The sequence below is a fragment of the Gracilinanus agilis genome, chromosome 2 (assembly GCF_016433145.1).
Source record: "Gracilinanus agilis isolate LMUSP501 chromosome 2, AgileGrace, whole genome shotgun sequence".
Taxonomy (NCBI): domain Eukaryota; kingdom Metazoa; phylum Chordata; class Mammalia; order Didelphimorphia; family Didelphidae; genus Gracilinanus; species Gracilinanus agilis.
In genome coordinates this window covers 699,726,236-699,752,903 of record NC_058131.1, presented here as the reverse complement: position 1 = coordinate 699,752,903, position 26,668 = coordinate 699,726,236, and the positions used below count along the sequence as shown (strand labels likewise).

The window sequence follows — 26,668 nt, the reverse complement described above, 5'->3', positions numbered from 1 at the left end:
TCTTGGAGTCAATACTGTGTATTGGCTCCAAGGCAAGAGTGGTAAGGGCTAAGCAATGGGGGTCAAGTGACTTGCCCAGGGTCACACAGCTGGGAAGTGTCTGAGGCCAGATTTGAACCTAGGACCTCCCGTCTCTAGGCCTGGCTCTCCATCCACTGAGCTACCCAGCTGCCCCCTTGTGCATTTATTTTTTATTTTTATTATTTTTTTATTTTTAAAACCCTTACCTTCCATCTTGGAGTCAATACTGTGTATCAGTTCCAAAGCAGAAGAGTGGTAAGGGTAGGCAATGGGGGGTCAAGTGACTTGCCCAGGGTCACACAGCTGGGAAGTGTCTGAGGCCAGATTTGAACCCAGGACCTCCCGTCTCTAGGCCTGGCTCTCCGTCCACTGAGCCACCCAGCTGCCCCCCCCTCCCATCCCGGTGCATTTTTTAAAAAACACCACTGACACTTCCCAGGAATCACTTCAGCTCCCAAAGAATACTCCCTTTTAGCAAACAAAAACAATTAAGCAAAATAAAATGAATCAACTCAGTTTTGCAGCTTATGCTGTATGCCACAACAGGAGTTGACCACCTTTCTACCAAAGAGGAAAGAATGTTTGGCCTGGAATAGAGATTACCATTATATTAATTTAATTTAAATAGAATCTGATTCTATCAGATAATCTATAAAATATATGTGTATATTATGTGCAATTATATGTAATCTGTTATTTTGTTCATTTTTAGTTATTTCAGTGTCGTTTTCCTTTAATTATGGAGGTCATTGCATATACTGTTTTCTTGGTTCTATTTTGTGCTTTCTATCAGCTCACATGTTATCCCTATTTTCTCTGAATTATTAATATTGTTTCTTTTTTACAAAATAATATTTCATTATACTCCTATGCCATAGTTTATTTAGTCATTCGTCAATGGACAGGTACCCATTTTGTTTCCAGCTATAGCTGGCCCCCCAAAATATTGCTCAGAAGGTTTTGGGTTTCATTTCTTCCTTTTTCGCTTCCTTTGCCTTTGATCTCCTTCAGGCATATACTCAGTCACAGGACTGACTGCTGGGAGAAAGTTAGGAACAACTTAATGACTTTTCTTGCCTAATTCCAATTCCCCACCCCCCCACCCCCAATACTGTACTAATTCACAGCTCTACCAACATGGTTAAGTGAGCCTGACTTCCTGTCTCCCTTCTCTCATGGACTATTTCTGTTTTTGTCATTTCTCTAAGTTTTCTGGGTAGGAGATGAAACCTCAACATTGTTTCCATTTTCCTTTCTCTTATTAATCTCCGGAAGCATTTTTCATATCGTTGTTGATGGTGTGCGCTTCTTCTTCCAAAAACTGGCTACTTCTGTCCTTTGATCACCATCTTTTGGGGATGACTCCTTTTCGCAATAGATTTCTTGAAATGAATGAGAGAAGATAGAAAACATCACTTTCACATTCTCTCCTTTTCCAGACCTGAGGCAGGAGCAACGTCTTCTGTAAATATTTAGGGAACAATATTTAGTCTTTAGGACTTCCCAACAGAACAGCTCCCATGCAGTCTTCGTGATGGAGGGTAAACTCTGAAAACAGGCCCGCAGAGCTTTTGCCCTCTGGATCCTTGGACAAACATTGTGCCCGCTCACTGAGTGCCTTAAGAGGAGGGAGCCGATGCCACGGCACCTTAGCTGGCTTTAGAGTGCTTACATGAAATAGAGAATGATGAAATATCCTCTTCAAAGACCTTGGGGATCATCTGAACCGATCCCTTCATTTTTCATGGGAGCAAACTGAGGCCAGGAAGGGAGAACTGACCTGCCAGGGGCAACTAAGCAGTAAGTTTCAAAGCTGGGATTTGAACACAAGTCCTCTCGATGCAAACTGTTCCACACTGGAAGAATATCCACCCATTAGTATAAATTAGATTTAGGGGAGTGGATTCCTAGAATCTAGTGCCTTTATGATTATCCTCCCCAATCATCTCATTTTACAGAGGAGGAGACTGGGGTCCAGTTTCCGTAAATATTTTGGGAACAGTATTTAGGTCTTCAGTACAGAATATTGACTCCAAGACGGAAGGTAAGGGTTTAAAAAAAATAACCCTTAGAGATAGGTGCTATTGTTATCCTCTCCATTTTACAATTGAGGAAACTGAGGCAGGCAGGGGTTAAGAGACTTGCCCAGGCTTACCCAGCTAATAAATGTCTAAGACCAGATTTAAACTTAGATCTACCTGCCTCTGGGTCCAGAACTCTTTCCACTATGCCACCTCTGGACTGCTCTATCATTTTACAGATGAGGAAACTAAAGCCCACAGAGGCTAAATGAATTCTTCAGTGTCACATAGGTAGTGTGTGTCAGAAGCAGGATTTGAACCCACATTTTAGAGTCGGTATTCTGCATCACACTGACTCTTTAAAGGAAGGCAACCAAGATGGCAAAGGAGCTCGAGATTATGCCACAGAAGGGAATCAGTTGAAGGAACTGGTGGTTTGTTGTAAAGAAGACTTATGAGAATGCTCATCATTCAGAGATTTTAAGCTGGAAGCGACTTGGGATCACCAAATCCAATCCCTTTATTTGAGGAAGGTGAGACTGAGACCCAGTGAGGTAAGCTGGCTTGCCCAGAGCAACACAGGAGGTGAATGGCAAAACTGGGGTTTGAACGTGGGTCTTCTGCTTCCAACCCTGAGCGTAAAGAATGGGCAATGGGGGCTTATTGGGGCTTTTTGTTTGTTTTTAAACCCTTACCTTCCTTTAGTCTTAGAATCAATATTGTGTTCTAAGGTAAAAGTATGGTAAGAGCTAAGTGACTTGCCCAGGGTCATACAGCTAGGCAGCATCTGAGGCCACTTTTGAACCCAGGACCTCCCATCTCCAGACCTGGTTCTCTATCTACTGAGTCACCTAGCTGCCCTTGGCTCAGTGGTTTTTGTACATTGATTAGGAATTTAGTTTTTCATGGATAGCAGCATTTTTGAGAGAAAGAGAGAGTGGGAAAGAGAGAAAGAGAGAGAAAGAGAGGGAAAGAGAGAGAAAGAGAGAGAGAGAAATAAAGAGGGAGAGAGAGAGAGAGAGAGAGACAGAGAGAGAGAGAGAGAGAGACAGAGAGAGAGAGAGAGAGAGACAGAGAGAGAGAGAGAGAGAGAGAGCGAGCGTACATGTGTGTGGTCCTGGAGCTCTGGGCAAAAGGTCATTCTAGGACTATTTAGGCCATTCTGTTAATTTATGAATTGTTTGCCCAACCCCAACTCCCTTCACCAATCTCCCTGGGCCATTTTTTTTTCCAACTAGAGATGTCAAACTGGTTAGTATCAAAAAAGTCGGAGCTAAGAGGGATTTTTTTTTTTTAAACCCTTGTACTTTGGTGTATTGTCTCATAGGTGGGAGAGTGGTAAGGGTGGGCAATGGGGGTCAAGTGACTTGCCCAGGGTCACACAGCTGGGAAGTGGCTGAGGCCGGGTTTGACTAAGAGGGATTTAAAAGATCATCAAATCCAACCTCNGAGAGAGAGAGAGAGAGAGAGAGCGAGCGTACATGTGTGTGGTCCTGGAGCTCTGGGCAAAAGGTCATTCTAGGACTATTTAGGCCATTCTGTTAATTTATGAATTGTTTGCCCAACCCCAACTCCCTTCACCAATCTCCCTGGGCCATTTTTTTTTTCCAACTAGAGATGTCAAACTGATTAGTATCAAAAAAGTCGGAGCTAAGAGGGATTTTTTTTTTAAACCCTTGTACTTCAGTGTATTGTCTCATAGGTGGGAGAGTGGTAAGGGTGGGCAATGGGGGTCAAGTGACTTGCCCAGGGTCACACAGCTGGGAAGTGGCTGAGGCCGGGTTTGACTAAGAGGGATTTAAAAGATCATCAAATCCAACCTCCCTCTCCATCCTACCCCCCCCCTTCATTTTACAGAAGAGGAAACTGAGGCATGTGCGAGATAACTTTTCAACAAACATTTTTTAAGTCTCTAGAAAATCAAAAGTCCCTGATCTCCAGGAATTTGATTCTATTCTATCTATAGAAAACAACCTGAATACATACAAGTGGATATGAAATATATACAATGCAAATACCTAGTCATATTGGGTCTAGTCTAGGGGAGATGGAGGACCATAGATGTAAACTTCTGTATCTCAGGTCCCACAACTACTTAATGTTGGAGGTTTGGACCAGAACCTGGGTCTCCTGCATCCTTTAGGGGCTCCAGGCTGGAGCCTGGTTGGAGCGTGGAGACCTTAAGTCATGGGTCCAGTTTTGGGGGGTCACGCTGGAAGGCGTCCCATGATCCCCTGGACCTAGACCCTAGACCTCCACGATGTCTTACACCCAAGGGGGACTTGACAGCTGGAAGGGACCTGAGGGAGCGGCAGCAGGTCCAACGGCTTCATTCTGGGGATGGATGGATTGACTTGGCCAAGGTCGTGCAGCTAGCGAGGAGCAGAACCGCTCTTTGAATCCCAGATCCTGGACTCGAGACCTTTTCTCACCCCACGCCAGCTGCCACTTTGTAAGTGGGGAGTGGAACCGAATCGGAGGAGGACTGGTTGGAGGGTGGACGGCTCCCATTGTGCTGCTGCACGGCCGAGTCAGGAATCCCCAGCCCAGAAAAGGACCGACTCTTCCAAGGGATGCTCATGAGGGAGGGGCAGGGGCAGGCGCCCCCCGGAGCAGCACAAAGTGAGAATTCTTCCCTGAGCCCCCCTGCTGGGCACCAGATGGCCGATGCCCCCAGCGCTAGCCCCAGAGTTCAGCAGCTCGGGCTTTGGGTCCACTTCCACCAGGCCTGGGAACCTGAACGCCATTTCTGACCTCGCTAACAAACCAACTTCACAGCTAAGCTTTCGGGACTTACACTCACAAGTGGTAGGTGAATAAAAGTGCCGATGATCCTAATCTAGAGTACTTTAAAGTTTGTTAAATACTTGAAACACACGATAGCTCACCCACGAGAACTCTACAGGCTAGGTACCTTGGCCATTTTTATTTTATTCTTGTTTCACAGAGAAGAGGAGAAGTGACTTGCCCAGGGTCATTCAGCAAGGACAGTTTAGAATTTAGATTTGTGCTCAGATCCATCCATCTCTTTCTGCCTCTCAGGCAGGAGTTATCATTATAATCCCAGTAAAATCATTTTGTAAAAAGAAAAAAAAATCCAGAATTCAAGTAGCCAAAAAGTTCCAAAAAGTCATTAAGCTGAATTTGGAATTCTAATCGTAGTTTTGCCTCTTCCTAACTCTGTGTGCCTTTGGGTGAGTTGCTCATCCTTTCTAAAGCCTCATTTTCCTCCTCTGGAAATTAAGGGGCCTCGATGGCCTTGGAGGTCCCTCCCAGTTCTATGTCTAGGTTCCTGTATGGGGCCCACTTCGAGGATGGTTGGGCCCCCTGGGCCGGCGTAGAGTTCTGAAGCACCTTCTGAATCAGAAAACAAAAAGCTAAGCCATGTCCACCATCACTGAAGTCAGAAGGGATTCGGCATGGACAGGCTCTTGGAAATGTGTAATCCACATTTCATGGTGGGTGACTCCACTCACTGGCTTGTTGGGTAATAATTCCCGTGTGTCCCCCCAGATTTCCTCCCATCTGCTCTGCTGTTGTCCTACGTGTTCTGATTTCTGATTAATGTCGTCTCCCCTAATAGAATGTCAGCTCTTGGAAGGCAGGGCTCCTTCTGCACCCCCAGGCTTAGCACAGTGTCTGGCTCAGGCATGTCTGACTCTTTGTGACCCCAGTTGGGGTTTTCTTGGCAAAGATACTGGAATGGTTTGCCATTTCCTTCTCCAGATCATTTTACAAATGAGGAAACTGAAGCAAACAGGGTTAAGTGACTTGCCTGGGTTTGTAATACTAGTGTCTAAGGCCAGATTTTTTTTTTTAAGCCCTAACCTTCTGTCTTAGAATCAATATAGAAGAATAGTGAGGGTTTGACCATTGAGGTTAAGTGACTTGCCCAGGGTCACCCAGCTAGGAAGTATTGGAGGCCAATTTGAACCTCTCATCTCTTGGGCTTGGATCTCTATCCACCGAGACACCTACCTGCCCCTTGAGGACAGATTTGAACTCAGGCCTTCCTGATCCCAGGCCTGTCATTCTCACTTCACCACCTAACTGCCTGGTCTGGCACAGAGTAAGCATTTAATCTGGGATTCTTAGGTCTTTTGGGCTGAATATCTGTTTACTCTCCTAAAAAGTATTGAGGACCCCAAAGAGTTTTTGTGTATGTGGGTTATATAAATGACATCTTAGCATTATAATAAAAGTCATTTGGGTCTTGTGGACCCCCTGAAAGGGTCTCAGGGGCCCTTGGACTACGGTTTGAGAACCACTGACCTATATTAAATAAACACTTGTTCGTTGTTGGCAGGCAGTGATTTCTTGCTAACCTTTCATGGCAGCTCAATGAGGGAGGGATTGAAAAGACAGGCATCTAAGATTCTAAGTGGAAGAGTGGGTGCTGAGCTATATTGGGCGAGGGGGTCCTCCTCTCTCCTTACACCCCCAAAATAACAACCACAGCAACAGGTAGAAGAGTAACTTGTCTCTGAACACATGAGCTCAGTTGCCCATGCATTACCTCTGGCCCTCAGTAAAACATTGAGTGAAATAACTACCTGGGAAGAGCAGATGAGATTCTCCTTAGTTATTAACTAAGTCAGTTCCAGGCCTCTTTGCTTGGATGGTCTCCAGAGGAAAGAGATACCTCATTAAGAGCCCCTTCTGGTTTACTAGAAGGACAAAGGGATGAGGTTCCCTCACGCCTGACTGCCATCATGACAGTCCCTGGAAGAGGGAGCTGGCAGGGATGCTTGTAGGGAGATGGGATTGGGGGGGATGGATCCCACCATACTTGGGTCTTCATTTCTCTTCAACACGTGGCACCTGGCACACAGTAGGTACTTAATAAAGGCTTGCCATTCAATGAATGATAGAAAAATCCCCATCCATATCTGAGTCTTGTTTGGCTTAGATTTCTTGGATGTCTTTCCCCAAGTCCCTTTCCAGGTTCGTTCTGTCTCCTTTGAATGAGCCCCATTCAGCAGAAAGGCCATTTTCCAGGGGGAAGCCAGTCAAGTATAAAGGATTGTCCTTTCCAGAGCCCCTGTGCCTGATCCACCCCTTCCATTTCTGGGATCCCAGATCCCTGGGGGCCCCGATTCCTATCTGACCCCCTCTCCAGAGGGGTAGCTCTTTTACATTCAAACACAGAAGGAAGTCTCCACTCCCCGATTCTGTTAAAAGGGAGAGCCGACTAGTGCCGCTGGGTTAAACCTTTTTATTTTTGTTTGTGTTTTCATTTCAGTCCATTTTCTGAGGCTATTGAAGCCATAGAACAATAGTCCTCACTCTCTCAAGCCCCGTGGATTGGGGCACAGTATCTTATCACCATCTCCCAATGAGGGCTGCATTGTTATAAGATACACCATTGGGTTGTAGGTTTGTTTTTTGTTGTTTTTTTTAAAGTTGAGTATTATTTTAATGTTTTTGAAAAAAAAAATGGGTGGACATTCTGTCCTGGATAAAAGCGCTTTTGAAAAATCAAGGAAACGTCTTCAAGTTACACAGAACAAACCATCCTTTTGTCTCTGCCTCGAGTGTGTCTGCCGGCCGTTTTGGTCATCGGTAACACACACAGGAGATGCCTTTCCCACAGTGCCATTCAATACAGGCCAGCAAAAAGAGGGGCTCCGATTTCACGGGGCTGGTAATTAGCCGAGCTGGAGTGGCTCCGGTAAAGTATTTGAAGGTCAATAATGCATGAATTTCTGGCAGGCTGCCTAGCACAGAGTCAACAAACACTTCTGGAGGAGCCCGAATTTTTGTACTAGAGGACCTTCTCTGTGTTCTGTGGACACTCTCTAGGGTTAGCCTTGGCCAGGCCGGGCTCACTCCCTGACCCCAGGGCCAGGATGGAGTTGGAGCATCCCAAAGGGGCTGCCTGATTTCCACTCACATATTTGGTCGTGTACATGTAGCTCTTAAAACCAGTTTGGGTCTCCAGAACTAAAATATTGGGGTTAAAATAGGCAGGCTATTAGGGAGTTAAGTGTACAGATTATAGAATGGTAGGTTTAGAACTCAAAGCCTCCTCATTTTACAGAGATGGAGACTGAGGACAGCTGGGTTCAAACCCAGGACCTTTTCATCCAAATCTAATACTCTTCCCACTCTACCCAGTTGTCCCTGGTACCTTTTTTTGGGGGGTTGGGGGGAAAGAACAACCATTCAAGTCTTATGACAATTGCCATTGTTGGCCATCAGTTAAAGTATGCAGATTGAGAAGGAGTCAGACCAGGAGGAGATAACAGAAAGCCTGAGGACTTCAGGGGTACCCACAGAACCCTCAAAGGGAAGAAGGCCTTTAGTGGATTGGATAAACCTTCACTATGGAGGGGAAAGATAGGCTGGGGAGCAGGTTATGGGTCACTAGACCCCTTTGGAAGGCTGGTGAACCCCTCTCAGAATCACATTTTGTGGCTTACATCCAAAATGAAAGGAAGGCTGGTGAAATGAAAGATGTTATTTTTTTTCCCATCCAGATTCATAAATCCCTTGAATCTCTTCCATGAACCCCGTGTTAAGATCTTCCATCTTGGAGATGTGACTAGAGCAGAGGGCTCAAAAATCGGCTCACCCACTGTTTAAAATGTAATTGGGAAATATTTAACAAAATAAATAAAAATAAAATAGAATATAGATGTTAATTTCTAAGTCAACAGGCAGCCATCGGGAAACAGCACCCTGTTTCTATTTGAGTTTGACACCCTTGTTCTAGAACACCTAGAGCTGAAGTGATAGCTCCGTTTTATGTCTCCCAGTAATGGCTCTTCTCCATCCCAGAGATGCTGGGTTCTCTCTACATTTGCTAATTTTCCAATAAGCTCTTATCACCATCCACCAGGGCTGATATCAGCTGATGAGGCTGCTTTTTCCTCAAAGCGAATTTTGAGATAATAATTTATGTAAAGTACTTTGCAACCCTGAAGGTCCTATGTAAATTTAGCTCTTATTAGTAGTAACATCATCAATTTTTAATTTGTAATTTTACCCAGGTTTCATTGCTTCTATTCTAGGTATCCTGTTCATTGTATTCCTCTCACTAGAACCATGTTTTCCTTTTTTAATTCTCATAGTGCTGTTCTCCCCTTTTTTTTTTTTAAGATTTTATCTTGCGTTTTAGAACCAATTTTGGTTCCAAGGCAGAAGAGCAGTAAGGACTAGGCAATGGGGGTGAAGTGAATTGTCCAGGGTCACTTAGCTAGGAAGTGTCTGCTTTCAAATTTGAACCCAGGATCTCCTGTCATCAGGCCTAACTCTATCCACTGAGTTACCTAGCTGCCCCCTGTGTACCCACTTTTTTTTAATCTTTTAAATTTTATTTAATTAATTAATTTAGGGTATTTTTTCCGTGGTTACAAGATTCATGTTCTTTCCCTCCCTTCCCTCCACCCCCTCCCATAGCTGACACGAAATTCCACTGGGTTTTACATGTGTCATTGATTAAGACCTATTTCTATACTATTGATATTTGCTCTAGGGTTCTTGTTTAGAGTCAATATCCCCAATCATATCCCCATCAACCCATGTGATCAGGCAGCTGTTTTTCTTCTGTGTTTCTACTCCCACAGTTCTTCCTCTGAATGTGGATAGTGTTCTTTCTCTCAAGTCCCTCAGAATTGTCCTGGATCATTGCATTGCTTCTAGTAGAGAAATCTGTTACACTGGATTGTACTCCAATGTATCAGTCTCTGTATACAATGTTCTCCTGGTTCTGCTCCTTTCACTCTGCATCAATTCCTGGAGGTCTTCCCAGTTCACATGGAATTCCTCCAGTTCATCATTCCTTTCAGCACAATATGATCCCATCACCAACAAATACCACCAATTTGTTCAGCCAATCCCCAATTGAAGGGCATCCCCTCATTTTCCAATTTTTTTGCCACCACAAAGAGCGTAGCTATAAATATTTTTGTACAAATTTTTTTCCATATTAATCTGCATATATTTGATGAAATTGAATGATAGCTTGAAGCCATCATGAAATCTATAAAATTTTTTTTAATTCATCATTTAGGGGACAACTACGTGGCTCAGTAGATAAAGAGTTAGGCTTGGTGACTGGAGGTCCTTGGTTCAAATCTAGCCCTGGGCAAGTCACTAACCTCCATAACCTTTACCACTCTTTTGCCTTGGAGCCAATATACAGTTCTAAGATGGAAGGTAAGAATTTAAAAAATAATAAAATAAAATACATCATTTACGGTTACAGTTTGTCAGGATGCCAAAACCCCATCTTCACTTGTGGGGCTCTTGTTCATCCTTTACAACTTCAAATACCATCTCTTCCAGAAAGCCTTCCCTGATCTACAGTGTTGGTAATATTTCCCTTTAAACCAATTTTTCAACAAGAATCAGCATCGATTAAGGACCTTCTATGTGAAAAGCATTATTCTAGATGCTGGGGATACAAAGACAAAAAAAGAAAAAAGAATTCTTGCTCTCCAGGAATTTACATTAGACTAGGTGTGTATATCACAGAGAAGCATACAAGTAAATAGATGGTAATTTGAGGATAAAGAAGAGTTTATGAAGTGTTTACTATGTACCCAGCACTGTGGTAGCTAATGGGGGAAATAAACGAAACAATTCCTATTTGGAAGGTGCTGACATTTTTTCCTTCCCCTCCTCCCTCCTCTTCTCTCTTCTTCTTCCTCTCCTTCTTCCTCCTCCTCCTCCTCCTCCAAAACAAATCCTGGCATTGGCCATGGCCAGAGAATATACAGTCTCAGTCTGCTATTGCCCGTCTGTCAGGAATTGAGTCAGAACTTACATCCTAACAGCAGAGACAAATACACAGACATTTCTACCATATCAGTCTAAAGTGTATAAATACAAACATGTCCAAGTAATTCAATACAAGGCAGTAAGGGAGGGAGGACTTCCTGCAGAAGATGGTCTTTGAGCCTTGGCTTGGAGGAAGAAAAGGACTCTTTGAGGGGGGAATGAAAAGAGAGGGTGTCCTAGGCATGTGGGATGGCCAGGGCAAAAGTGAGAAGATGGCAGTACCCCTTGTGAGAAAAAAAGAGAAGAACCCATTTGACTGGTTGGCCCAGGAATGTTCAGTGGGTCTGGAAAGGTAGATTGGAGGCTGGTTGAAGAGGATTTTGAATGCCAAGCTCAGGAGTTTGGTTTTGATCTCAGTGGCAATAGGGAACCACCTCTCTCTCCAATGGACTTAGTTGGCCATGCAGTACATTATCAATAACCTACAAGGTTGGGATTTTATACTTCTGCTGAACTGTGAGTTCCACATAAGATGGGAACCCTGCCTTATCCAAGCCCTGTATCCCCTAATACGTTTGCTCCCTAGGAGGTGCTTAACCAATGCTCCATGGAATCAGTGCCCCAATTTGGAAGCCATTCTTCTGGTGGGCAGCACCTCTTTCCTTCAATTCCTAAGACTGCAGGAGGTTTTTGACCGAGACTGTCTCTTGCCTTTCTCTCTCATGCCTTGCCCTAAAGTTCCCGTCCTCTTTTTCTGTGGCAATGAAGGGCCTCTCCTGGGCCTCATTCTAAGCATATGACCCAATGACTCCACCAGGCGACAAAGCCAAGGGGCTTTTCTCCTTCTGCTGGGTCATAATGTACTTAAATATCTTCTTTGTTCTCTTCATAAAAAGTCAGGTTTGTGTGGAATGCTGAAAAAAGCCAAGCTAATGCCAAGTTAATTGAAATGCCCCGGGCAGTCTCACCGAAATAATTCTTGTGTCATTTATAAATGGGTTATTATGGATTTATTTGTTTTTCCCGGGCAGAGTAGCCTGGAATTAAGCATAACCAAGGCAACAATGGAGTGGCAAGGTGGTGGTACAGTGGATAGAGAGCCAGGCCTGGAGTCAGGAAAACTCATCTTTCTATGTTCAAATCTAGCCTCAGAGACTTACTAGTTGTGTAATTGTAATCAAGTCACTTCAACCTGCCTACCTCAGTTTCTTCATCTGTAAAATGAACTGGAGAAGGAAATGGCAAACCATTCTGGTCTCAGACACTCACTTACTCTATGACTCTGGGTAAGTCACTTCACCCTGTCTGTCTCAGTTTCCTCATCTGTAAAATGAGCTGTAAAAGGAAATGGTAAACCATTCCTGTATCTTTGCCAAGAAAACCCCAGAAGGGGTCATTGAAAAGTCAGACACAACTAATCAGCCAAAAAAACCCCAACCCTCTTGATAGTGGTATCATTGGGATGCAGCCCTTCGTGTGAACCTTAGAAGCTCTTTTCCTAACTGATAATCTCTCTTAGCTTTTCACTTAATATTCCCTGTTTGGTGGAAAGTGTTTTAGAGTCAAAAGGCTTGATTTTAAATCTTGACTCTTCTGTTTACTATGTCAATATAGCCGTCCTGCTGTACTTCCCTCATCAGCCACTACTCCCTTTTCCCCAGCAGCTCTTCTAGATCTCTTCAGCCTTCCCTAAACCTCTCTTGGCTCCCCTTCTTAGCTAAGAACTTTGCCTTATATTTTACAGAAAAAAGTTGAGTCCCTTATGGTGATTTCCCTCTTCCCCCCCATCTCCCATCACTCAGACACCTGTCATTCTCTCCTCCTTCACCCATCCCTACCTCACATGAAGAGATGACTGTATTCCTTCCCAGGGCTAATCCCTCTACCTGCTCAAGTGATCCCATTCCATCTCACCTCCTCCAACAGAGTGCTCCCTCTGTCATTCCCAGTGTATCACTCATTTTCCTGTCTACTAACATGTCTACTGGTTTGTTCTCTCCTGCCTCCAATCATATTCATATCTACCCCATCCTGAAAAAACATCACCCAATCCTTCCATACCCACCAACTTTCATCCTATATCTCTTCTTCCCTTTGTGGATAAACTCCTTGAGAAGCCTATCTACAACAGGTGCCTCCACTTTCTCTTCTCCCATTTTTTTCTTAACACCAGACAATCTGGCTTCTCATCTTATCATTCCACCAAAAATACTAAGTTTCCAATGATCTCTCCTTTTTTTGGTTATATTTATGCTTTAAAATTTTTTTTATTTAATCAATTAATTTAGAAAATTTTTCCATGGTTACATGATTCATATTCTTTCTCTTCCCTCCTCCCACCACCCTCCTATAGCCAGTGTACAACTCCACTGGATTTTACTTGTGTCATTGTTCAAAACCTATTTCCATATTATTAATATTTGCTTTAGGGTGATCGTTTAGAGTCTACATCCCAATCATATCCCCATCAACCCATGTGATCAAGCAGTTGTTTTTCTTCTGTGTTTCTACTCCCACAGTTCCTTCTCTGGATATGGATAGTGTTCTTTCAATAAGTCCCTCAGAATTGGAACATTGCATTGCTGCTAGTAGAGAGGTCCATTACATTCCATTGTGCCACAGTGTATCTGTCTATGTATAATGTTCTCCTGGTTCTACTCTTTTCACGCAGCATCATTTCTTGGAAGTCTTTCCAGTTCACATGGAATTCCTCCAGTTCATCATTCCTTTCAGCACAATATTATCCCATCACCAACAAATACCACCAATTTGTTCAGCCAATCCCCAATCAAAGGGCATCCCCTCCCAATGATCTCTTAATTGCCAAATCTAATGGCCTTTTTTCAATCTTTATTCTCAACCTTTCTGCGCCATTTATATTGTCAGTCACTTTTTTCTTCTTGATATTCTCTTCTCTAAGTCTTTGGGACACCCGTCTCTCCTAGTTCTTCTCCTACCTATCACTGTTCCTTCTCAGACTCCTTTGCCAGATGCTCTAACTGCAAATGTTCCTCAGGGTTCTAGCTCCCTTCTCTTCTTCATCTATACCACTTCATTCAGTGATCTCATCAGCTTCCATGGATTTCATTATTACGCCAATGATTTTCAAAGTACGATTCCAACCCCAGCCTGTCGGTTGATCTCAATTTCACATCACTACCTGCCTTTCAGACATCTCAAGATGCCCAATAGATATCTCAAACTTGTCATATCCAAAATTGAACTCATGATCTTTCCCTCTAAACTTTCCCCCCTTCCCCTCTTCTCTGATGAGGGCATCATCATTCTCTCAGTCCTTCAGGCTCACCATCCTGGAATCCTCCTGAACTCTCTGTCTCTCACTATCCCCGCTCCCTTATATCCAGGCTGTTGCCAAAAGCTTGTTAACTTCCCTTCTGCAGCATCTCTCAGATACTCCCCTTCTCTCCCTGACATGACCACCAGTCTAGTGCATTCCCTCAACACCTCAGGCTTGGAGTATTGTAACAGCCTGCTGGTGGGTCTGTCTGCCTCAAGTCTCTCTCTTCCATCTTCCTCTTAGCCATCAAAGTGATTTTCCTAAACCTCAGATCCTTTCATGTCTCCTCCCTCCCCCACCTTAATAAACTCCAGGACCAAATACAAAATACTCTGCTCTACATTCAAAGCCCTTCATGATCCAGCCCTCTCTTGTCTTTCCAGTCTTCTTACATCTCTCTCCCCAGTACATGATCTCCTCTTTGACCCAATGACACTGGCTTCCTGGCTATTCCAAAAATAAGATACTCCATCGATGATTCCAGAAATTTTTCTGACTGCTCCCCACGCCTGGAATATTCTTTCTTCTCATGTCTACCTCCTGGTTTCCTTGACTTCCTTTAAATCCCAACCCAAACCCCATCTTCTACAGAAAGCCTTTCTCAAACCCTCTTTTATTCTAGTGTCTTCCAAACACTTTAGAGACACAACATTATTCTTTGTGGATGCTTTCTCCATAAAAAATCTTGGGAAAAAAAATCTATGTGTTATATAACATCTGGAAATGAACCTTCTTGAAGATTCCAAATACACAGTGACACAACCTAGAAAACTGAGATTGTTTCACAATATTCTCAAAGGTTGTTACTTGTCTTGGTGCTTACGAAGGCCTTCCCCAACCTCAAAATAATTTTTTTATTTCTCATCCCTAAGGGAAATCTAGTCCCTCTGTGTTCCCAGAACATATAGGGGTCTCTCTACAGGGCTTAGGAACTTGAGATCAACTATTAGTAATCCTTTCATTCTCTGGGTGAAAACCAAATGATCCTGGATCCTTCCATGGTTTCCTTTAGCACACAGGCAAGTCCAGATGGAGGTTCAGACAAAACATCTCTAGTTGTCTCTTTTCATATAAAGCATATTGAAATTTTTTCATGGATCCCTTTTGCAGATAAGACTGGAAATCCAGAGAAAGATTCCTCTGGGTCCCTTTATTATAAGGTATGTGACATTTCCCCAAAGAATGCCTACCAATTCATTAGGGCAATCCAAATGGAATTCTTCATTCACCCCTCACTGGGACTGGCAGGTTTAACTTAAAAGAAAACAATTCAGAAAAGCCCTTGAGGAGGTACGGGGCTCCTAAGAAGGAAGCGTTGGGAGTTAACTCTTCAGGGTTGTAGACCAGCAGGCAAACCTTATTTTATAGTCCAACAATCCAATAATCTCAAATAAGCTGTTTGGGTCCATGTTGCAATTAGGGAAAGCAAGTCTCAGTTTAAAAGAAGAAAAGAGGAAAAAATCAAAATCTATGACCGATCGTAGTGTGCTCTGGGTGAATGCCGAGAATTAATATTTTAAGAAAAATCTGGACTGCTCATACTACCTTCCATACTTGTAAAGGATTTAGTAATATAACAGAGCAGAGTCCATCAGCATTCCAACAAGCAAAGATTATCTTGAAAGATCTGGTCTAACTTTTAAAGAAAACACATCAGAAAATCGACCGTCCAAATGGTCTCTGTCAAAACAGGGGGGTGGAATGCTCGTTGGAACCAAGAACATGAGAGTCTTGGAAAGAGAATCTCTCCAGTGGGCACTTGGCAAATGAAAGGGGCTTGAAAATTATCCCAGAGGAGACCATCTAAAATGCAGCTAGTGGTATTTAGAGCGACTGCCTTGAAGTGTGGTTGGGAGGGCAGTACTTAGCTTCTTTAGCAGGCTCTGCAAGTGCGAATTCGTTTGCTGAAATGTTCCCTCTGTACTTTGGATCAAGGTTAGCCTAGAGATTCTCCTGGCCTGACCAGGGGTTACAGCTCTTTTCTGCAGAGAGCCCCATTCAGTGAGGGGCTGGACTAGGGACTTGCTATTATGGAGGCACAATGTCTTTTTTTTTTTTTTCTTTAACTTTTAACCCCTTACCTTCCATCTTAGAATCAATATCGTGTATCAGTTCCAAAGCAGAAAAACAGTAATGGCTAGGTTAAGTGACTTAGGGATATCCAGCTAAGATGTATCTGAGGCCAGATTTGAACCCAAGACTTCCCATCTAGCTGCCCTGGCCACAAGTACTTCTAAGGTGTGCATTCCTGGGCTGAAGTGAACTTCCAGGATGAAGACCCTTCTGAGGCATGGTATAAGGGTAGGAGTGCCAGGCATTGGGCGAATGCCGGGGGTACAAATACAAAACATCAAACTATCCCCATCCTTGAGGGCCTTACATTTTATTGGGGAGCTGCACAGCAGAAGGAGAAAAGTATTTCTCAGGGAAGGAAGAAAAGAAGTACCAGGAGTGAGTTGAAGTGAATCATGGCAGGGGTCCTTCCTAAAATGGTGGGCAAGAGAGTGAGTCACCCAAGAGAGGACAAGATGCAACATCTCCCCAGGCTCCCTCAATACAGAAAAGCTCTCAATTTGGTGGAGCAAAATACAGCCTTCAAGGCTTTCCTCCTCTGCCATCTCCCTCATAGAGACACGAGGATCATAACAACATTCCCCAAGAGCGATTACAAGAATAACGTCCTTCTACAACCATCTGATGAAGGGTATCCGCCGAGGCTTAAAGGGGCTGATCAAAGATGTTCACTACGATCATGGAGGATGCTTAGAGCAAAATCTAAGTGAAAAGTGAAATGCTTCTATTTTAGAATGCTCATGTGTTAGTAAGCAGCGAGGTGGCTCAGTGGATAGAGAGCCAGACCTGGAGATGGGAGGTCCTGGATTCAAATGGGACCTCAGACACTTCCTAGCTATGTGACAAGCCGCTTTACTGCCATTGCCTAAGCCTTACTGCCCCTCTACCTTGGAACCAATACACAGTATTGATTCGAAGACAGAAGGAGTTTATATGAGAGAGAGAGAGAAGGAAGGAGAGAGAGACAGAGACAGAGATACAGAGAGACAGAGAAAGAAAGAGGGAGAGAGGTGGGGAGAAAGAGAGACAGAGAGAGGGAGAGAGAGAGACAGAGAGAGGCAAAGAGAAATGGGGGAGGGAGAGAGAGAGGGAGGAAGAAAGAAGGAGAGAGAGAAAGAGAGAGAGACACACACACAGAGAGACACTGAGAGACAGAGACAGAAAGAGGGAGAGAGGTGGGGAGAGACTGAGAGAGGCAGAGAAATGTGGGAGGGAGGGAGGGGGAGAGAGAGAGAGAGAGAGAGAGAGAGAGAGAGAGAGAGAGAGAGAGATATTGTGCTGATTAGATTAAGTCCAAGCACTTTACATACATTATTATCCTGGTGCGTCTGGGAGCTGGGCAGAAGAGTCCCTTGTCTGGAACACAAAAGGAACCTCTTCACTTTAACAGAGGCTGCCGTAGCATCTAGCTTTTGCCGAGCTCTTCCCAACACATGATGTGCTTTGAGCCTCCCGATGACCTGGAGATTAGGTTCTGTGGATGTTATCGCCCCTTTTTATGGATGAAGAAACTGAGCCCCAGAGAGGTTAAATGATTTGTCCTTCAGCCCACAGCTAGGAAACCGCCAATCTGTAGCCACCAGGTCCTGGCAGCTTCCCCTCTGCTGGAGATCTAAGTTTGGTTGTTCACTATTCCACAAAAGGGGAGAACAAGGAAGCGTTTGCCGTGAAGCAGACGCACTGGGAGTCCCGGCTGGCCTGTCTGGGACGCTTCATGGTTTCTTCTCTCCACAGGGGACGTCTTCCCAGTGCAGATGAACCCCATCTCTCAGTCGCAGTTCATCCCTTTGGCCGAGGTCCTCTGCTGCGCCATAGCGGATATGAATGCGGCTCACGTCGTGGTGACCCAGGAATCCCTGCTGGATCGGCTGGTGAAGCACTACCCAGGTACGGGCGGGGGCTCCCGGCGCGCTTGCTGAAGGATGGCGCTTGCTCCAGGCCGCCATTGCACAATCTTTAGGGATCCAAGGTCTGGCCCAGAGAACCTCAGCCACGACGAACGCCTTATATCTGTCCTCTATCTATTATATGATTATTAGAGCAGGAGTGGGTGGCTGTAAATACTGACATAACTGGCAATATTTGTCCATTGACATTTCTTTATAGTGTTTTAAAGTTTGCCAAGCTCTTTACATGCATTATTATCATGGTAACATCTGATATCTGGGCAGGAGAGTCCATTGGAATGATTACAGGAATCTCTGGAAACCAGTCATCTGGGTTTAGGGGCAACTCGGTGACTCAGTGGATAGACAGCCAGAGGTCCTGGGTTCAAATCTGGCTTCAGATATCCCTAGCTATGCAACCCTGGGCAAGTCACTTAAACCAACTCCCAGTTCTCTTCTGCCTTGAAACCTGGCCTTAGAATTGCTTCTAAGACAGAAAAAGAAAAAGAGATCCGGATTTAAATCCTGTCTCTGACCATTAATAGCTGGTGGTCTCTGACTGGGTACTTAGCCTCCTAGGACCTCAGGGTCCTCATCTCTTCTGACTTTGCAATTCATGATGCAAAAATGGTACAACTTAGTAAAGTGCTATTAAACTGGAAGAGACGCTCATGGAGTCTAGTTTCATGGTGGGAAACATCTAGTGAGAGAGACTCCAAACATGACGGTCCTGTTGGAAGGAGAAGGGAAGAAGAGGCTTCCACACCAGCCCCATGTAGAAACCCCAGAATATCGCCCGTCACCGGGCAGAGACACGAGGAGACTGAAAGGGAGGAAGATGGGCCGGGCTGGCAAGGAAACGTGCCACGGGGTGCCACTGGGCTTTACCTCTGGTCCCACTCACTAAGTCTTAGGTTCAGCTGTTTCCACACTGCCGGAGGAGGATCATTCCTCTCAGAAAGCAAACTAGTGAATTTTAAAATTCTATGCTCAGGAGCAGCTCGGTGGGTCAGTAGAAAGAGAGCCAGGCCTGGAGAAGGGAGATCCTGGGTTCAAGTCTGGCCTCAGACACATCCTACCTGGATGACCCTGAGTGAGTCACTTGACCCTCATTGCCTAGCCCCGACCACTCTTCTGGCTTGGAACCGATCCACAATATTGATTCTGAGACAGAAGGCAAGGCTTCATAAAATCAACAAATAAATAAGCAAACGAACAAATAAAAAATATATGTATATATATATATAAAATAATAATAAAAATACTGATTCTAAGACAGAAGGCAAGGCTTTATAATATATATACACATATATACGTATATATTTATATGTATAAAATAATGATCATAATAAAATACTGATTCTAAGGCAGAAGGCAAGGGCTTTAAAAAATTAAAATAAGTGAATAAGTTCTGTGCTCTTTGAAAGCCATTTTAAAGTTTTTCCAGCCTTCTAAATTTTGGGTGCTTGAGGCAAAGCCAGCCAGCCCCTCCTCGGTGCAGCTGCACCAGCGGCTCGGCCCTTGGCACAAAGATGGCGGAGGTGTTTTATCGGGCACGAGTCCGTCTCTTGGCACCGTGTCGTTCCTGACTCAGACGTCCGGCGTCCTGTCAAATGGCAATGAATGTGTCGTTCCGTTTCAGGCATCGCCAGCCCTTCGCAAGACGTCCTCCACGCCACGCTGGGCGGCCTGATCAAAGAAAGGAAGATCTACCACACCGGGGACGGCTACTTCATCGTTACGCCGCAGACGTACTTCATCACACACGCGGCCCCCCGCGAGAAGAGGGCCGCCCTGGAAGAGGGTCACGAGCTGCCGCCGTCCGTCACGTATCTGGTCAGTATGGACAGCCCGGCAGAATTCGCCAAAGAAAACGTGGCCAGCCCGTCTCACTGCAAGTCGTGCCGCTGCTTCCCCGACCCGTGTCCGGGCGAGGGACTTGGGCCCCCGGCCGCGGGGGAGGCCGGCCGCCGAGGGCAGAAGAAGCCGGGGGACGCCGGGGCGACGGCGGAGGACGTCCGGCTCCTCTGCAGCGGGGCCGGGGCCGGGGCCGCACCCTCCGCCAAGGACAAGGAGAAGAGCAGGAGGTTCGGGCTCCGCCTCTTCTGGCGCCAGAGGTCCAGAAAAGAGAGGCCCAAGAAGGACCACAGGACGTTCTCTGCCCAGTTCCCACCCGAGGAGTGGCCAGTCCGAGACGAGGAGAACTTGGACAACATTCCTCGGGACGTGGAGCACGAGATCATCAGACGCATCAACCCCGAGCTGACCGTGGACAACCTGGTCAGACACACGGTCCTCATGCAGAAGAAGCACACGAGCCAGGGCACCTCCACGGAGCCGGGGCCGGCCGCACGCCCGCCGCCCGCGAAGGCCGGGGGCAGGAGACGCCCGAGTCGGTCGGGCAGGCATCGCAGGAGGGGGCCCCGGAGCCGAGAGAGGGCCAGAGGCCGGGGCCACGGGGGCTCCCAGGCCAGCCTCGCCAGGCCGGAGGCTCTCTCCGGGCGGCTTCCCGAGGAGGCCGAGCCCAGAGCCAGGACCCCCGAGCAAGAGCCGGCTCGCAGGGCCCCGGGAGGCCCGCAGGGAGCCGACCCGCCTTTTATCTACAAGAAGAGAATCAGCAACCCCTTCCCCGGCTTTCCTCCCATCAGAGGCTACAAGGCCCAGAAGGACGGTGAGCCCAGAGCCAAGCGGCCCGGGAAGCCCCGACGCTCCTTCCAGAGGTCGAGGTCTTTGGATGCCTCGAGAAACGTGGACAGCGAAGCCCAACGGCCAGGCCCGGCGCAGCCCAAAGACGAGGCAAAACCACCCACTGCTGGTCACTCGTCCGTCCGGCCTGTCGCCAACCACTTCCAAGAGTGCCTCTCCGATGACTCGCCGAGCGGCGTCCGTCCCTTCGGAGAAAGCCGGTCTGCCCGCGCGGGCCAAGACAAGAGGGTCCCTGACGTCCGGTGGAAGAGCCACGCCTGCGCCGATCGTCTTGGGGAGACTCACCCCGAAACCCAGCCTCGCTCGAGGTCGTGGGCCTCCGGCTGCGGGCTCGCCGACCAGGCCGTTGTGCGTCCCTTCCAGAATCTCAGCCTTCTGGACCATCACCCAAGACAGCCCGAGAGGCTCAATAGAGACCCCCCGAGAGAGCCGGCCGGGACGGCTTTCGTGAGATGTTGGGAGGACGAGAACGAAGGCTTCACGGAGGACGACGAGCCGGCTCTGTACCAGAAGGACGCCGATGGCGGCGACGAGAATGCCTGCAGCTCTCTGGAGGAGGAGGAGGAGGAGGAAGAGGAGGAAGAGGAGGAGGAGGACGGCTTTGCTGAGAGCCGCATCTTGTGTCCAGCTCGGCCAGGCCGCATCCCCTATTCCTTCACAGATGGGAGCCTGTGGGACTGTCTAGGGAGAGCTAATGTGGCCGAGGGCCCCCCGGGCCGCTGGAGCGTGAGTGGCGACCCGGCCGAGTACGGCGGCCAAATACCCAGGTTTGAGCCTCAAACTTCCGAAAGAATCGCTTATTGCAGAGCCGCTGGCTCGCCCACGGAGGCAGACGGCCGCCGGAAGATGCACTTCTCAGGGGAAAGCCGCGGCCTCCGTCCCTTTGGCTGTGGCCCAGATGAGGAGGCCGCCACTGCCCAGAGGGCCGGGCTCTCCTCGGAGCTCGCCGAAGGCCGTCTACGTCTACTCGAGGATTACGACTCCGAGGCGGAAACGTTGCAGAACTCCGCTGGGGAGAGGGGAGACGCCCCGGCCGGCTGGGCTCGGGGGCCCCAGGCCGAGGAGGCCAGGAAACAGGGCCGGCAGCAGCCGGAGCTCTTCGGTGACCTGCGGAGGCCCGTCCTGGCTCCACGCGACCAGCAGGAGCGGCAGCATCTAGAAGGAACCGAAAACCACAGTCTGACCGGAGACAGCGGAATCGATTCTCCTCGGTAAGTGCATCCGCAGCTCCCCGGACACGGCGGGGACCGCGATGGTCAGGCCGAGGGCCGTCCAGAGAAGCGTCTTCCTAGGCTCTGGCTAGTGAATTCAGATGAAGCGTTCCTGAAAGACACGTGTAGAATAGAATTTCCATACAACTCACTTAATTTTTAATGAAATTATTTTAATAAATATTATAATAAAATCATTTAAAAAATAAAAACCCTTCCCTTCTGTCTTAGAATCAGTACTAAGTTCCAGGGCGAAAAAGCAGTAAGAGCTTGGCAGTCAGGGTTGAGTGACTTGCCCAGGATCACACAGCCAGGGAGCATCTGAGGTGGGATTTAAACTCACGTCTTCCTGATTCCGTGTATCCCCTGTACTATTTAGTTGCAGCTGGCTGAAAAACAAGCGTTTAAAAAAAAGCATGAATGAGAACATGACTCCTTTCTGTTCATTTTGTAATACAGAAAATGGCAGCATGGGATTCCTGCAAAATACAGGGTCAGGCCTCATCCAGAATTCCAAGGGACCCCCTCTGGAGAACTTTGGGTGAGGGGCCAGTTAGTAGGAAGTTAAACAGTTGTTTTCTGGGAGTTGAGGGGAGCAGATCTTTCTGCTGGCTGCTCCTGATTTGGGGGTTCGCCTGGGAGGCCATCGTGGCAAAAGCCATTGTGGTTTCTACTCAGGAGTTTGCCTGTCTAGTAGGATTAGACCTTTCCAGCATTAATATAATAATTATTTAGTTATATAGACATTAGAAGTAATTACTATTAGCTTAAGAGCAAGTTAGCTAAAGGTCTGCCACTCCCTCCTGACAGTTCAGGGCTTCCCAGTTCTTATCCAAATCCTTATTACCCCCTCTTGCCTTCCCCTTCTTTCTTTTACCAATATAAGCTTTATCTTTGATATCAGTGCCTGGGAATTATTTGAGGATACTCACTGCAGCCATTAAGTTTGATTCCTGTCAGTTGCCAGCCTAAGAAGTCAGATCCATCTGAGTTCTTAACAGTAAGATATCTAACTACTACTCAGTCCTCAATCAGACCTGTGGGGAATGTAAGTTAGAGGAAGGGAACATCATTAAAGAATTGCCTTTGCTGAATCTAGCTTGAAGACACTCAGGCCTGTCTCCGTTTTCAACCGAAACCAAGTGCTTGGGGGGAGGGGTTTGAGAGCGAGGGGTACCTAACCCCCTCCCCACTCACTCAAGCCTGTCTGTGTGGGAGAAGCGTGTCTTGCAGGCATCTGGCCCTGGCCAGCCCATCAGCTTCCCAATATCCCTGTTATTACAAACATAACAGTTTTGGCCAGCCAGCCTAGGATTTTTACTTCAGAACCTAGTGGGGAAGTGATCAATATGGCCAGCTTCATCAACAGGGCTGTTGTTACACTGGGGTGCTCCGGGGTCCTGATATATGGGATTTGGCAGACTTGTGCCACATTTTGGTTGATTACAGTTCCCCAATTCTTTAAGCAGATTATAGAAATTTATGATACATACCTGTGGCTAACAATAACAGTGGGTGATGCCTTGGCATATGTGCCATCAGGGATAGCCATGACTGCAACTTTCTATGGGGCCCTTATGATTTTGAGAAAGGTGTTGGCATTTACCTTTGGGAGAGCTGAAATTACAAACCCAGTTTTAGAGCAAATGGTGGAACCCATGAAGACCTTAATTGAAATTAACAGGCAGATCAGGGAAGGGAAGGACTTGGATGCTAAAACGATAGTGCAGCTAGAGATCATTGAGAATGCTGTCACAACAAAGAAGGGGGTTAAAGATGAGAACCCTGAACAACAAGAGGTTGCAGGGGCTGAAGCAGCTCCTGTAATTATCCTTCCAATCACTGACAGAACTATTGTACAACCAGATGCAGGCATTATTCATGTGAAAGGCTACAAACCTTTTTCAGGGGGTGATCTGGAGATTTTGAAAAGGAGGTTCCCCCAGTTCTATGTCAATCCACACAAATCAATAAAAGAATATAAACGGGCAGTGAGCCTTTACAACCCAAATTTTGAGGACGTGGAATTGCTACTTTCAGAATTGTTCACCCCTAGTGAAAAGGCAAAACTTATTGCCAAAACTAGAAGCAACCCCAATCTTGCCTTGTGGTCAGAACACCATCAAGACTTAGAGCTGTCCTCTCATGCTAATATGACCTATCTTAGAAGGTGCTGGGAGGACTTAGCAGAAGCAATGAGGCTACATGCAAGAAGATCTAATGCATGGGGGTCCTTTGAAAAATTAAGGCAGGGGGAGGAGGAACACCCAAGTATTTATCTGGACAGGTTATTAGAGGCTGGTGAAACTATCCTGGGTTTCAGGGACATAACTTCTGTGTATTGGCTCCAAGGCAGATGAGCGGTAAGGGACAATGGGAGTTAAATGACTTGCCCAGGGTCACACAGCTAGGGAGTATTTGAGATCAGATCTGAACCCTGCCTCTGGGCCTGGCTGTCATCTACCGAGTCACCCAAAACGTTTGATTTTTCAATATTTAAAATGTTTAATATCTTGTTTTTAGTCTCATCTTCATTTCCAAACCTTCCTCTCTTCCCTCCACTACCCAGCAATACTTCTTTTTATCACAATTAATTAAAAAGAAAGAAAAATAAGTCAGTTTACCAAAACTAGCCAACACCAGAGTTTACAGTATATGTTGTGTCCCACACCTCTGCAAAGAAAGGAAAATGCTTAATGTTTATGGAATTGAATGACTGACATGAGCAATCCAGGTGGCAATATCATAGATGTCCAACTGTGGAACTTGGTAAGCATGAAGGACACGTGGAATTGAGGAGCCGAATTCTTTTAATGCAATTGAGGCCTAACAGGGTTGGTTTTTTTTTAACTCTTTCATAGTAATGGATTATTGGAGAATACAATGCTTAATATAATTAATATCGTATAATATAATTGGAGAATATAGTTGCTTAATATAAACAGAAATCCAAAGAGCTTTCCTTTAAAAAAAAGTAATGGTTTTATTTCATTTTCCATGTCTTTAGGACACAGAGCCTGACATCTAATAATTCTGTCATTCTGGAGGGGCTAAAGAGAAGACGAAGTTTCCTACAGAACTTTGAAGGCATAAACAGCACGAGGAACAGACCGATGCTCACATCCAATTCCCTGCTCCAGCTGACTCCTGTAATAAATGTCTGAGTCTTCTTTTTTTCTGGGAACTTGGGGCTAACTTTTTTGTTGTTGTTGTAAAAATGTACATCCTTAACTGTAAATGTTTTAACCCTCTGCCTGTATCAGATTCACCCATGTATTACGTATATACTTTACAATTCTTGAATATTTGTGCTTTAGGCACGAACTTTGTTCCATTTCTGATCTGAAAAGTTTTAAAAAACATTTTATTTTGGTATAGAGTCATTGGAAATATTTAGAATGTTTACAATAAAAAGAAAAAAAACACACGTGGCATTAGTCATCTTTATTGCCATGCAGCAGGGTAGAGAGGATCTGGGAGTTGAGGGACAACAGTTGGTTTCAGATTCCTTTTCCTGACACTCCATGAATCTGTGACCTCTTTACCTGTATGCCCTGCCAAATGGGAATAATATTAATATTTGTGCTGCCTAGTGTAGGAGAATACATTCTGGATGCATCCGGAGTCAAAAGATCTCAGTTCCCTAATCCACCCAGTAAGGAAATACAAGGTGCAGCTCTCGAAGAAGACTGGAAGCTCTCTGAGGGCAGACACTTTCATTCTTGTCTCTGTGTCCTTCGACAGTGTTGTAGGTGCTTAAAGGACCATAGATTTAGAGACTGATGGATTCTTGGAGGCCATCTAGCCCACCCCTGCTTATCTGACAGATGAGGAAGCTGAAGGCACTGAGAGATTCAGGATCACACAGTCTTCTTGGTTCCAGGTCTAGTGTTTATCTGCTCTGGCACACTAGCTTCTCAATAATAAATCTTGAACTCAATTACATTAACTAATTATTAATCCAGTAATTAATCACAATCAAACTCATAATCTGATTGAAAAAAGAACATTTCCAGCTGGAGAGAGGGTGGGGATTGGGAAAGGCTTGCTTCCTCAAAGAAGAGGCACTGACTTGGGCTTTTAAAGGATGAGAAAGAAGTCAACAGGTGAAGCCAGAGAAGAATAGTAAGAGCATATTAGAGCCAATGCCTCAAGCAAAGGAGCTAGATCAGAATAAAAGAGAGAGGAGGAAGAGTGGGAGGAGGGAATGAGCCTAGCAAGGTAAGATGGAGTCATTTTTCAAGGGCCTCAAATGCAAGATAAAAGACCCGACTTTCCTTGGTAAGTGCTGAAAACTGAGTAAATCAGCCAGTTCAATGAACATTTATTTAAGTGCCTACAGTATATTAGAAACTGGGCTGGGCCCTTGGAGATATCAAGATGAAAATGAAGTCCCTACCCTCCAAGAGCTTACATTCTATTGGAATTACATGAGTCCTACATGAGGCTGATTAGTCCAGCAGTGGTATGGGGCAGAGAGGGAGGTAGAAAGATCTAGAAGCCTATTGCATTGGTCTTTGTGAATGATCACGGAGGCTCTATTAGAATGGTGACATTAGAAATTAGGGAGGAAAGGCTGAGAGGATATGATGCAGGCATAATTGGCGGGTCTTGGTAAGTGACTGAATGTGAGAATTGGGGAAAAGGAAAAGTCAAAGATGATATACTCTGATTTTGAAGCCAGGAATCCAGGTGAAGGCTGGTCCTTTGATCTGCATTTAGAGAAGG

General features: G+C 45.8%; 1 protein-coding gene across 1 annotated transcript; it reads left to right on the top strand.

The window, feature by feature from the left end:
* Window positions 1-17,876: 17,876 nt before the first annotated feature.
* STOX1 (storkhead box 1) lies at window positions 17,877-25,104 on the top strand. The gene is given in 5 exon segments (XM_044662937.1): window positions 17,877-18,024; window positions 19,666-20,063; window positions 20,065-20,119; window positions 20,122-21,940; window positions 24,948-25,104. Coding segments are annotated over 5 exon segments (2,562 nt in total). The 5' UTR covers window positions 17,877-17,891.
* The last annotated feature ends 1,564 nt before the right edge of the window (window positions 25,105-26,668 follow it).